Genomic DNA, 14,270 nt, shown 5'->3' with positions numbered 1-14,270 from the left:
CCATCCACGTGGAGGCTTAGCCTAAGGGAAAATTGCCCTTCTCCTTTCCCTCTCTTCTCTCCCCTCCACCCACGTGGCCAATACTGTTACCAGCTGGGCGCAATGAGTCCTGAGAGATCTGGTCCAAGGATCTGGGTGATGAGCCAACTGGGGTTGTGCTTGAGGGTCTGGGGCGCAGAAATAGGCAGGCTGCGGGCCGGCGAGAGGCCAGGAGCAGGAGCGGCAGCGGGGGTGGGCAAGGCCGGGACCAGGTACCAGGTGAGGACGATCGGGGCTGCAGGCTGCAGGCAGGAATCGGCGGGGCCGAGCCAGGTGGGGTGGGCAGCAGGTCCGGAGCCTGTAGCAGCTTTGTGAGGGTAGAAAACCTTGGCCAGAGAGATATGGCTCAAAAAAATTTTTTTTCTAGGTACTAGATGTTAAAAGTTTTACTAAAGATCAGAAAAGAATTCAGAAGATTGAGTTTTTTGTCCCTTTGTGGTCGCCAAACTGTAAAGATTAAAATTTAGGGGAGATGGGGAGACTGAGGCAGGTAGAAATTAGTTTCTCTCTGCAAGGAGTATTATATTTTTTAGAGGTTTATTAAAGGTTAAAGATTAAAGAATATACAAGTAAGAAACATGTGCCTAGGCCAGAGGCCTAGACAAAATAACCTCACATCACGCAAGAGACCGCCTGCTCCCAAACTGAAGTCCAAAAAGAGCCAAGAGAGAGAGAGCCTCAAAAGCCTTTGAATCAGCTTAAATACCTTCTCGATCTCGGCCCAGGTGAGATTACAAGGCATTCTGGGGAAGTGGAGCAAAGGCTCGTGGGGATTGTAGTCCTGTATTCGAGTCTATTTTTTACAACTGGGAGGCAGAATGTAGGTGGAAACTGCCTCAGTGAGGGATGGAAGGTTCAGGATTTTTATACCAGAGAGAAATGGAGATTATGTGACCAGCTGAGAGTTTAAAGAAAGGAGAGGAGGGGGAAAATGGGAGGGGGGAATTCAGTGACATTACTGTACAAGGCACCTTGGTGTCTGGATTCCAAACAAAAGGTATACAATGTTTGTAACATATTCATTGTGAGAGATGAATTTCAGAAAGATGCTGGACTCCTCTCAATGAATCACTAAGACAGAGTCAGGTGAGTCTTTCCATCAAAACAAGTTAAGTTTTGTGTTCCTAACCTAAAGCCCATTTCAGATAGGATTGAAATAGTCCTTGTATTGATTGATTAAAACCTGCTTGTATAATTAGGATAATTGATTTTGTAAACTGCATGTAAATTGTAACTCTCAAGTTACCAGCCAATGGTGAATGAAGGAAGGACCATCTTAGCATCAGGGACTAGGAGAAAAAGGAGACTCTGTGCTCCCATCTTCATACTTGCTCGCTGGCTATAATACTTTTAACACTGACTCGTGAGTACCTGTTTTCATGAGGAGGAAATAAAAGAACCTTTGACACACCGACACCAAGTTCAAGATTCTTTTGAGCAGGTGGCTCTTCTCATTTATGAAGGTACATATCCATGCCAAAGTCTTCAACATAAAAGTAGGGGAAATGCAGAATCTATTGTTTACACAGTTGTCTCTTTAATTGTCTCTTTAATTAATTTAATTAATCCTTTCTTTGTCCTGTGAATTCCTTTGGTCGGGATGGAGTTCCTCAAGTACTCTTTATGTTTCTCCTGTGTCTTGTGATTGCCATGGGATCTCCCTGCCCCACCAAAGAGGCCTGGGTTCCAGCCACTTCTGACATCACTTCCTCTGGATGAAAAACAAACAAATCTGGACAAATGTACTTATCTTTGGGCTGGTTCATTTTCTTTTCTGCAGACTTTTACTAACTTGCTCCTCCACTTCCTGTTCCTCCTCTTCCTGATCCTCCTCTTCCTTACTAGCCTTTCAGTCCACGAGCTTCTCAGGTTGGGAGCTGCCGGTCAAAAAAGACATGGATTTGGGAAGCTCTGGAGGAAGTCCCTGGGGCTAGCAATTTGAGGTAAGAATCTCACAATTCTCCAGGGACCAACCAAAAATCTCAAATAGTTTTGGGAACAGCCTAAAAAGAGGATCCGTTGTCACTGGGTGAAGAGAGGAGGGAGGGGATGTGTGTGAGCCTCCTTTCCCCAAAGCACTCTGAAACCGGAGACTTTCAGGGTGCTTCTCTATTGGGGAGTTCCTGTGAACTTATCCTTCCTAGGAGGGGAGAAAGGCTACAAATGTTTAAAAGGACTGCTGTAAGCTGCCACACAGAAGTTCTAACTTTCTTAAACTTCCTCGCTGAGAGCTTGCTTTCTGCGTTTATACAGCCACTCTGGAGAAACCCTGGGGCCCCTACACTGCTCTGGCCAGCAGTTTCTAACTGCTAACTAGAAAACCTACACATAGATTGTCAGTCAAAAATCCGCTACCTCCTTATCTGAGGATTAGATTTTAATGATAGCAGTAGTCTTTAGATAATTATAATTGTAATTCGAGGATAGCTAAATAATGTTAGCATAAGTGATGATTTCAGAAGGCCTTTTGTGAGCATTTTAGTATAAGTATTAAGCTTTTGAATTAAGTAAATAACTGCTTTAGCATAGGTAATCATTGTTAGTAAAGAACTCAGTTTGGGGCCTGAGTCTTCAAAATTGCTATATCAAGTGCCTTCTGCAATAATTATGGTCTTGAACTTGTGATCCAGTATGAATCACTTGGGCTGACCCTGGCTTCAAAGCCTGGTGCCACCCAACAACTCCCAGTCTTTTCATTTGAGTCCCTAATCCAGACTCCCCCATTCCCTCCCTTGTCTACCAAGTGCCTTCTAAGGCAATGTCAAGTGACTTCCTCTACCAATGAGAAGTATGTCCTGCTCTATTTTTTAAAATTGAAAATGTTTATTTAATTAATTTTGTCCTGCTCTATTTTTAACATGGTCTTGGGTTATTTTTAACTTGCTATGTAAGTTGTGATATTTTTTGGGTATAGGAAGGTCTCTTATAGTGGTTGGAGTCTTTTGGTCTCACCACAAGCCCTCTTGCAATAAACATTTCTTTTTCTCTTGGAGACTTTGTGTCCCTATGCTTAGAAATTACACAACAGTTTTCAATGACTCCTGTTTCCAGAAGAGCTGGAAAATTCTCTAACTCCTCAGCTCTCCCCTCCTGCAGCTTGGTTTTTCTGTGTACCCAGACTATTTGCCCTCCTGCTTAAGCTTACACAAAACTAGGTATTTTAAAAGTTTTTGAAAAAGATGTATGTTGTAATAGATATATTTCTGAGGGTGTATATTTGATTGATACTAGATGATTAATGGATCAAGTTTTGCCTACCCTCCTCCCGTTTTCCTCCCCCTTTTCTTCAGCCACCCTCAAGTCATTCAGGGTGAGTTGTAAAGTTTCAGAGGAAATACTTTTTCCTCTTCTTTTCTCAGATAAGGGTTTATTTGGGGAAGACGGGACAAGGGTAGAGGATAAGGTAAGAGGAGTGGGATTTCCCTGTTTTCTATAGTGAGTGTTGGTTCGAGGATATTGAAGGAAATGGCAATCAGTCACAATTGTGAAACAGAGTCAGTCATAGAGATATAAGGACTATGGTCTTTCTTCTTTCTCTTCTTTCTTCAAATCAGCCAGCCAGTAAAAGCCTTCAGCTTCAGTCACCACCATCAGCCCAAAGCCAAAATCCCCCCAAGTCACAGTTGGCTTGGCTCCAAACTGCTTTTCCCAGTCACATTCCAAATGGAATCTTTATTTGGCTGACAGATGATCCATCCTCAGCTTTCTGTCCCTTGCATGCATTTTCTTATAATTTCTCTCTTCCACAATGTTAACTGAGAAGCAGATGGGTTAAGTTTATCAAATTAAATGTTGATAGGAACATGAAGAAATAGGCCCGATATTACATGGCTAGAGCAACTTTGACTTGTTTTTTTTTTTTTTAGAAAACAAGGTGGAAATCTATATTAAGAGATATGAACTCTTCATGTTCATTGACCTAGGGATCTTTTGACTAAGATTAGGTGCTAAGGGCATTATTGAGAGGATAAAAAGCCATGCATGCTTGAAAAAATTCATGGAAGCTTTCCTTGGAATGACAAAATAACTGGAAATAATAATGCAGTGATTGGGAGAAATGACTGACTAGATTGAAATATTTGAATGTAATGGATTATATTATGTAATGAGAAATGATAAATATTGGAAATATAAATTTATGAAGAGATTAAGAGAAGAAAAGAGAATAATTCATACTATGGTTACATTAAAAAAATAATAGCCACAAAATCAAAAGAAAAAGGTATCAAAGTAAAACAAATCCAAAGAGAACTCAATAGAAAAGGGTGTTTATGTTATCACACACATATAAATTACATATTTTAAAACAAATTACAAACAATGTGGAGTATGTGGTTTTGCATATATATATATATATATTAAACCTTTACCTTCCACATTGGAATCAATAATGTGTATTGGTTCCAAGGCAGAAGAGTGGTAAGGGCTAGGCAATAAGGGTTAAGTGACTTGCCCAGGGTCACACAGCTGGGAAGTGTCTGAGGTCAGATTTGAATCAAGGACCTCCTAGGACCACCTAGGTCTCTAGGCCTGGCTCTCAATCCACTGAACCACCCAGCTGCCCTCTTGCATGTAGTTTTTTTAAACCCTTACCTTCTGTTTTGGAGTCAATACTGTGTATTGGCTCCAAGGCAGAAGAGTGGTAAGGGCTAGGCAATGGGGGTTAAGTGACTTGCCCAGGGTCACATAGCTAGGAAGTATCTGAGGCCAGATTTGGACCCAGGACCTCCCGTCTCTAGGCCTGACTCTCAATCCACTGAGCCACCCAGCTGCCCCCTGCATGTATTTTTAAAATGCATTTTTAAAAATATTTTTGGTGGTGGTTATTAAGTATACTATTTAAAACAGTGAAAAAAAAAGTTTTAAAAAAGATGAAATGTTCTTTTATTCTAGTGTCAATAGTGATCACAGGAAGTCATTGAATGGGGCAGTGTCATATCAGACCTCTACTCTAGGAATATCATTTTGGGGCAGTGTAAAGGATGGATTAACTAGAGTTACAAATATCATGTGGGAGACTACTACAGAAAAAGAAGGTTCAGGGCAGTTATATGGTGCAGTGGATAGAGTCCTGGGTCTGGAGTCAGGAACATTCATTTTTGTGAGTCCAAATCTGGCCTCAGACATATATTGGCTGTGTGATTGGACAAGTCACTTCATCCTGTTTGCTTTAGTTTCTTCATCTATAAAATGGGCTGGAGAAGGAAATGGCAAACTATTGCAATATCTTTTCCCAAAATCCACAAATGGGTTCACAAAGAGTCAGACAGTACTGAAATGATGGAACAACAACATGTAGAGATCCAAGTGAGAGGTGCCAAAGCCTGACGATTAGAGGGAAAAGTCAGATGTGAAACATGTGGAGCTACAAAATCGTAAGATTGTGCAAATGATCATAATTGTGCAGGGAGGGGGAGTGAGGAGTAGAGAATGACCGTGATGCTGAAAGCCTGACTAACTAGAAGAATGGTGGTGTCTTCAATAAAGTAAAGAGGTTGGAAGAGCTGGAGGGTTGGGGAAAAGACAATGAAATGTGATCTATAATGAAGATCAAAACCTATCCATGGGGGGGCAGTTGGGTGGCTCAGTGGATTGAGAGCCAGCCTAGAGATGGGAGGTCCTAGGTTCAAATCTGGCCTCAGACACTTCCCAGCTGTGTGACCCTGGGCAAGTCACTTGACCCCCATTGCCTAGCCCTTACCACTCTTCTGCCTTGGAGCCAATATACAGTATTGACTCCAAGATGGAAGGTAAGGGTTTAAAAAAAAACAAACCCTCCATGATGGCTAATCTTCTGTAAGGCATTCTGGCATTCTGTGCCTCCTGTGATGAAAAGGGGGAGGAGCAAGGCTCTTACTGACCAGTACAAGTAGAATCTGCCAGTTTGTGCTCTTTCTACCAGCACAGCTTTGTATAATGCTGAGTCATTCATACACTATAATGAGATACTGAAATAGGAAATTATGGAGGAGATTTTTAAATTTTAGTTTTACTTTTCAAATTTGGATTTTTTATTTTTATAATAAATTTCCACATAGGTTTTCTAAAGTTATATGATCCATATTATCTCCCTCCCTTCTTCCCTTCCCCCTCCCGGAAATGACAAGCAATTTGATCTGAGTTATACATGTATTATTGTGCAAAACACATTTATAAATATCACTCATTTTTGTGAGTAATCTCATAGAACCAAAACCCAAAATATATACCCAAATAAACAAGTAATCATATGCTTTCAGCTACGTTCCTACTCCAACATTTTTTTCTCTGGAGGTGGATAGTATTCTTTTTCATAATTTCCTCAGAATTATCCTGGATTATTGTATTGCTATTAGTAGCAAAGTCTATTACATATGATCATTCCACAATATTGCAGTTTCTGTGTATAATGTTCTCTTGGTTCTGCTTATTTCACTCTGCATCAGTTTATCTAGGTCTTTCCAGCTCTTTCTGAAATCTTCCTGTTCATCATTCCTTGTAGCACAAGAGTATTCCATCACCATCATATACCACAATTTGTTCAGCCATTCCCCAATTGAGGTACATCCCTTTAGTTTCCAATACTTTGCCACCACAAAAAGAGCAGTTCTAAATATTTTTTGTACAAACAGGTCCTTTCCCATTTTTTCTTATCTCTTTGGGATACAGACTTAGTAGTGGTATTACTGGATCAAAAAGTACACATTCTTTTATAGCCCTTTGGGAATAATTCCACATTGCCCTCCAGAATGGTTGGATAAGTTCGCAACTCCACCTGCGATGCATTAGTGTCCCAAATTTGAGTGTCCCTCCAACATTTATCATTTTACTTTCTATTATATTGACCTATCTGATAGGTATGAGGTGGTATTTTAAATTCCATTTCTCTAATCAAGAAGGATTTAGAATATTTTTTCATATGGTTATTGTTAACTTTGATTTCTTCTTCTGAAAACTGCCTATTAATATCCTTTGACAATTTATCAATTGGGGAATGACTTAGATTTTTTCCAAATTGGACTTAGTTCTTTATATATTTGAGAAATGAGACCATTATCAGAGAAATTTGTTATAAAATTTTCCCCTCAGTTTGTTGTCTCCCTTCTAATCGAGGTTCCATTGGTTTTGTTTGTACAAAAAAATTAAATTTAATATAATAAAAATTACTTATTTTACATCTTGTAATGTCCCTTCTTCATAGACCTGACAGGTAAACTATTCTAGATTCCCCAAATTTACTTATCAGTTTTTATGTTTAAATCTTATACCCATTTTGACTTTATCTTGGCATAGGGTATGAGATACTGATCTAAACTTATTTTTTCCAAATTTCCCAGCAATTTTTGTCAAATAGTGAGTTTTTATCCCAAAAGCTTGAATCTTTGGGTTTGTCAAACACTAGATTGCTGAGGTCATTTACCTCTACTCAATTTCCATTGATCCAAACTTTCTATTTCTTAGCCAGTACAATATTGTTTTTATGATTACCACGTTATAATTAAAGATCCATTATTGCTAGGCCACCATCCTTCATTTTTTTTATTAGTTTCCTGGGTATTCTTGACATTTTGCTCTTCCAGATGAATTTTGTATTATTTTTCTAGTTCTATAAAATAGTTTTTTGGTAGTTTGATTGGTATGGCACTGAATAAGTAAATTAATTTATGTAGGATTGTCATTTTTATTATATTAGCTTGGCCAAAACATGAAAAATTAACATTCTTCCAATTATTTAGATCTAACTACTTATATGAAAAGTATTTTGAAATGTGTTCATATAATTTCTGTGTTTGTCATGGCAAATAGATTCCCAAGTATTTTATATTGTCTGGAGTGAATTTAAATGGAATTTTTCTTTCTAACTCTTGCTGCTGAGTTTTGTGGGAAACAGAAATGCTGATGATTTATTTGTGTTTATTTTGTATCCCGCAACTGTGCTAAAGTTATTAATTATTTCAACTAGTTTTTTAGTTGATTTTCTAGGATTCTCTAAATATACCATCATATTATCCACAAAGGGTAATCATTTAGTTTCCTTATTGTCTAATTTAATTCCTTCAATGTCTTTTTCTTCTCTAATTGCTAAAGCTAGCATTTCTAGTACAATATTAAATAATAATGGTAATAATGGGCAGCCTTGCTTCACTCCTGATCTTATTGGGAAGGCTTCTAACTTATCCCCATTGCAGATTTAACTTGCTGATGGTTTTAAATAAATACTACTTATTATTTTAAGGAGAGGTGTTTTTATTCCTATGCTTTCTAGTGTTTTCAATAGGAATGGATGTTGTATTTTGTCAAAAGCTTTTTCTGCATCTATTGAGATAATCATGTGATTTCTGTTAGTTTGATTATTGATATGATCAATTATGTCTATGGTTTTTCTAATAATATTAATAACCAGTCTTGTGTTCTTGGTATAAATTCTACTTGGTCATAGTGATTGATTCTTATAATATATTGATTTTAAACCACTTTGCTAGTACTTTAAGATTTTTTGCATCAATGTTCATTAAAGAAATAAAGAAAGTAATTTTCTTTCTCTGTTTTTGGTCTTCCTGCCTTAGATATCAGTGCCATATTTGTGTCATAAAAAGAACTTGGTAGGATTCCTTTTTTGCTTTCTTTGTCAAATATATAGTATTGGGTTGAATTGTTCTTTACATGTTTGATAGAATTCACTTGTGAATACATCTGGCCTTGGGGAATTTTTCTTGGGGAGTTCATTGATGACTTATTCAATTTCTTTTTCTGAGATGGGATTTTTAAGTACTCTTATTTCTTCTTTTAATCTAGGAAATTACATTTTTGTAAATATTCAACTAATTCACCTGGATTATAAGATTATTGTCATATAAAAGTATCTCCTAATGATTGCTTTAATTTTCTCTTCTGCTTATTCTAAGTACCTACCTGACTAACTGGCTCTGGACACTAGAATGGAGGCCTTGTTTTCTAGGAGAACCATTCAACTCTTTACCATTTTGTGCTTCATCCTTCTTCGCCATCTCAACTCAGGTAAGGACAATATGGTCTTAGCACCTATAGCTGACTCTTATCTCTTATCTGTTTACTCTCATGCTTTGATTCAAATCCACAAGAAATTTTAGAAGTGTTCAGGGTCTATATTCAGAGCCTATCATGTGTATACAGAACATTCTGTTTGGAGAGATAAAACGTTTAGCAGGGATGGCCTTCCCAGTTTAATAATAATAATGAAAATTCAAATATTATATTCAGAAAATAGGATGAGCTCATGGCTGTGTAATCAGAAGACCCTTAAGGTCATCTATCTTAGTGACTTCATTTTATAGGTCTAGAGAGGGGGAAGGACTTGACTTAGTTGAGGGAGCTCCCATCAGAAGGCTTCAGTTTTCTCAGGGAAATAGGAAGTTAAGTTACCTTTTGTAAAAGTGAGTTAGAAAGTCCAGGAACCTGGGTTCCATATAAGAAAAATCAATTAATCAATTAGGCTGGCAATAAGTAATAAATGATCCCTCATGATTAGAGAAATGAAAATAAAAACAACTCTAAGGTACCACCTTACACCTAGCAGATTGGCCAATATGGCAGCAAAGGAAAATTATGTTTTGTAATTTCCAACTATAGGAACACAATTAAGAGAAATTGATTCTCCTAGTGTTAAGGGTTGATTTTTGGGTAGGAGTTTGACAAAAGTGAGGAGAGCAGTTTGATAAAAACACTAAGTTTAATTTAGAAGAAGTTCAGATAGAAATTAGAAAGGAGGAAAGTGAGATTATTACTCTAATCTATACCTAAAATCTTAATCCTACCTAAAATTTCTAAAAAACACCTATTCTAACTGTCTTCAAGGACAGATTTTTCTGCTTGGGCAATGCCCACTTATGTGGGTTTATTTTGTATCCTGCAACTTTGCTAAAGTTGTTGATTATTTCCAGTAGCTTTTTAGTTGATTCTCTAGGATTCTTTAAGTAGACCATCATATCATCCACAAAGAGCGATAATTTGGTCTCCTCCTTGCCTATTTTAATGCCTTCAATTTCTTTTTCTTCTCCAATTGCTACTGCTAGTGTTTCTAGTACAATGTTAAATAATAGAGGTGATAATGGGACATGTTTCACTACTGATCTTATTGGGAAGGCTTCTAGTTTTTCCCCATTGCAGATGATGTTTACTGATGGTTTTAGATATAGACTGTTTATTATTTTTAGAAAAGGCCCATCTATTCCTATGCTTTCTAGTGTTTTCAATAGGAATGGGTGTTGTATTTTGTCAAAGGCATTTTCTGCATCTATTAAAATAATCTTGTGATTTTTGTTGGTTTGTTTGTTAATATGGTCATTTATGTGAATGGTTTTCCTAATATTGGACCATTCTTATATTCCTGGTATGAATCCTACCTGGTCATAGTGAATAACCCTTGTGATAACTTGCTGGAGTCTTTTTGCTAGTATTTTATTTAAGATTTTTTGCATCTATGTTCATTAAGGAGATTGGTCTGTAGTTTTCTTTCTCTGTTTTTGATCTGCCTGGCTTTGAAATCAGTAACATATTTGTGTCATAAAAGGAATTTGGTAGAACTCCTTCTTTGTTTATTATGTCAAATAGTTTGTATACTATTTGGATTCACTGTTTTTTGAATGTTTGATATAACTCATTTGTGAATCCATCAGACCCTGGGGATTTTTTCTGAGGAAGTTCTTTGATGGCTTGTTCAATTTCTTTTTCTGATATGGTATTATTTAAGTATTCTATTTCTTCTTCTGTTAGTCTAGGCAATTCATATTTTTGTAGATATTCATCCATATTACCTAAAATGCCATATTTATTGCCATGTAATTGGGCATCATAATTTTTAATGATTGCCTTAATTTCCTCTTCATTAGAGGTAAGGTCTCCTTTTTCATCTTGGATACTGTCAATTGAGTTTTCTTATTTCCTTTTTCTAATTAGATTGACCAGTACTTTGCCTATTTTATTTGTTTTTTCAAAGTACAAGCTTCTAGTCTTATTTATTAAATCAATAGTTCTTTGACTTTCAATTTTATTAATTTCTCCCTTGATTTTTCGGATCTCTAATTTAGTCTTTGAGAATTTTTAATTTGTTCACTTTAAAGTTTTTTTAATTTGCATGCCCAATTCATTGACCTCTGTCTTCCCTAATTTGTTAATATATGAACTCAAGGATATACATTTCCCCCTGAGTACTGCTTTGGCTGCATCCCATAGGTTTTGAAAGGATGTCTCATCATTGTCATTTTCTTCAATGAAATTATTAATTGTTTCTATGATTTGTTCTTTAACTGATTTTAGAGAATCATATTATTTAATTTCTAATTAATTTTTGATTTGCCTCTCCATGTCCCCTTATTAATTATTATTTTCATTGCATTGTGATCTAAGAAGGTTGCATTTATTATTTCTGCTCTTTTACACTTGTTTGCAATGTTTTTATGCCCTATTACATGGTCAATTTTTGTGAATGTACCATGTGCTGCTGAAAAGAAGGTGCATTCCTTCAAACTTACATTCTTAATCTTAATTATCCTGATTTTGGAAGTTGTTTTGGGGCAAGGAATATAAATTCCTAGGTCTGTCAGGAAAAAAGAAAAAGGAAAAGGATTAGACATAAAGTGTAATGTTATAGAATAATATTTGAAATGAAAATTATATAGCAGTAAGAAAATATCTTTACAAAATATGAGGGGAGAAGATCAGGTTCAAAAAGTTATTTCCAGAAATATGATATCAAACTTATAGAAGAGGAAAAGAATTATTAAATATTGAGAGCTCTTAAAGCTAGAAGGGACACTAAAGTTCATATAACAACAATAATAATTAGCATTTATATAGAGGACAGATAGGTATTATAGAAGATAAAGTATTGGGCCTGGAGTCAGGAGGACCTCAGTTCAAATCCAACCTCAGACATGTACATATGTGTGACCCTGGGAAAGCCACTTAACCATGAATGTCCCATCTATAAAAAAAGCTGAAGAGATAAATGGAAAACTACTGTAGTAAATGTTGCAAGAAAATCTCAAATGGGGTTCACAAAGAGTTGGAAATCACTGAAATGATCAAACAACAATTTATATAGTACTTTAAGGTTTGCATGGTGCTTATATTACATTTGATTCTCACAATAACCCTTTGATACAGATTCTATACCTTTTTTACAGGTGAGAAAACTGAGAATGAGAGAGAATAAGTGACTTCCCCAAGGTCACTCAGCTAAAAAGTGTCTAAAGCAGGATTTAACCATTCCATCTACTATGTCACTAATTATATCTCTTCAGGAGAGGGGAAGTGAGGCCAAATGCCACAGAACTGGTAAATAGCCCATGGGTGATGGACCTCTCCAATTCTAAAGAGATGGTCACTCCTTTTATAGCCAACTCTGTCTACTCCTAGGATTGTACTCATGGTTTACCCACCATAGTAGAACCAAACAGAGCCTTCACTGCTTGCCCTGGATCAGCACTGGAAATGCAGAACCCCCTGCATGTGACAATGAGGCAACAGAGTTGAACATCACCAAGAATATTAAGAGAAATAAAAGACAACTTCATATCAGTCCCAGATTATTAAAATTAAAATATCAACACAACTTCTAGGAAAGTGTGTCAAGAGAAGAAAAGATTCATTTTCACAGCTGAAGAACACAGAGAAGAGAGGGAGTTGTCTGGGAGGTGAGGAATGGGGAACAAGGTAACTACTGATCAAGGATTCAGAATCAGAGCTTCATACTCCTAGAGTCCCATAGCCCTACTGTAGAGAACACATGAGCTCCCCCTCTGAAATAATTATTTTGTTTACTTCTGTTTCTTCTCTCCCATTGGACATGGTACAGTGACATTCAAAGTTAATGGTCCTGCTCAGCACATCCTGACCTTGGAGGGGAAAGATGTCCTGCTCTCTTGTCACATTTCACCAAAGATGGATATTCAGAACATGACGATTAAATGGTTCCAAGACCAGACCCTCGTCCACAGGTACCACATCTGGAAGAAGGTAGAAGAAACCCAAGGTCCTGAGTTTCAAGGCAGGACGGAGCTGATGAAACATGACTTGGCTGAAGGGAAAGCAACCTTGAAAATCTACAAAGTTCGATGCTCTGATTCTGGGAACTATACTTGCCATTTCCGGTCACCTGACTATTACAATGAAGCCCACTTTAGGCTGCAGGTATCAGGTAGGCCTCATTTGGGTTATGGCTTTCTTTTGAATCATAAAATGATAGTGATGGAAGACACCTTAAAGAGTATTGAGTCAAAACCTTTTCATTTTACAAATGAGAATTTGTATTTTGTCCAAGAACATATAACTTGGAAATGGCAGGAATGGGAATCAAACTTAGGTCTTATCACTCTAAATTTGGCAATTTTGGGGGTAGCTGGGTGGCTCAGTGGATTGAGAGCCAGTCCTAGAGATGGGAGGTCCTAGATTCAAATCAAGGGAAGTCACTTAACCTTCATTGCCTAGCCCTTATCACTCTTCTGCCTTGGAAACAATACCTGGTACTGATTCTAAGATGGAAGGTAAAGGTTTTTTTAAATAAAAAAAAATATATATATATAATAAATTTGGCAAATTCTGCTCCTTACCACACACCTTGAAACCTCCCTGGTCTTAAGCCTTTTAAGAAAAGTCCATGCTTGGGGAATCTAGGTAGCACAGTGTATAGAGTGCCAGGCCTGGATTCCAGAGGACCTGGTTTTGAATATGGCCTCAAATACTGCTTAGCTCCTTGCCCTTCTTCCTTAGAATTAACATAGAGTAAAGACTTAAAAAAAAAAGAAAGAAGAGTCCATGCTCATTTTAGGAAGTAAACTTTGATGGAGAGGCTTAATTTTCTTCCTTCCCTTTTAATCTTTCCCAAGCCTAGAATTTCTCACTGAAGGATTATGGAGGCTTTCACTCTGTCTTGAACATCATCAGCTGGGATGCTTAATTTCTCTGCCAGGCCTCATCTGGCTCCCAAAAGAGATATACTGGCTCGAGTATAAGTGTCTGTAGCCTACCTGCCCAGCTTCCATCCACACTGGCCTAGTAACGAATGCTTTGTGGTCCAGAGCCTGTGGAGGAAAGAAGGGAAGAAAACCTGGTCTCATCCTTGAAGGGCTTACAGTCTGCTGGGAAGATATCATAACCAGATTTTTTTTTAATGGTACATAGCTGTGCCCTGGAATAACGACAACTAGTAAGTAGTAAGTAAGTAAGTAGTAAGTAGTACTACGTAGTAGTACTAAAGTAGTAAGTAGTAAGAC

At 37.2% G+C, this 14,270-nt stretch overlaps 1 protein-coding gene across 2 annotated transcripts in view; it reads left to right on the top strand.

Annotated features, from left to right (window-relative positions):
• The first annotated feature begins 1,721 nt into the window (after positions 1-1,721).
• Positions 1,722-14,270, top strand: part of LOC130453844 (myelin-oligodendrocyte glycoprotein-like) — a 28,374-nt gene continuing 15,825 nt past the window's right edge. Inside the window, exons 1-3 of one of the 2 annotated variants that reach the window (XM_056795029.1) lie at positions 1,722-1,982; positions 8,925-9,036; positions 12,854-13,195. In XM_056795029.1, coding sequence (XP_056651007.1) covers positions 8,958-9,036; positions 12,854-13,195 — 421 coding nt within the window. In that variant the 5' untranslated portion in view covers positions 1,722-1,982; positions 8,925-8,957. Of the gene's footprint in view, positions 1,983-8,924; positions 9,037-12,566; positions 12,693-12,853; positions 13,196-14,270 lie in introns of those variants that run through there. The other variant, XM_056795030.1, reaches the window with a different exon arrangement.

This window comes from Monodelphis domestica, chromosome 4, assembly GCF_027887165.1.
Source record: "Monodelphis domestica isolate mMonDom1 chromosome 4, mMonDom1.pri, whole genome shotgun sequence".
Classification (NCBI taxonomy): Eukaryota; Metazoa; Chordata; class Mammalia; order Didelphimorphia; family Didelphidae; genus Monodelphis; species Monodelphis domestica.
Note: the sequence above shows the minus strand (reverse complement) of the source record. Positions and strands in the feature narration are given on the sequence as shown.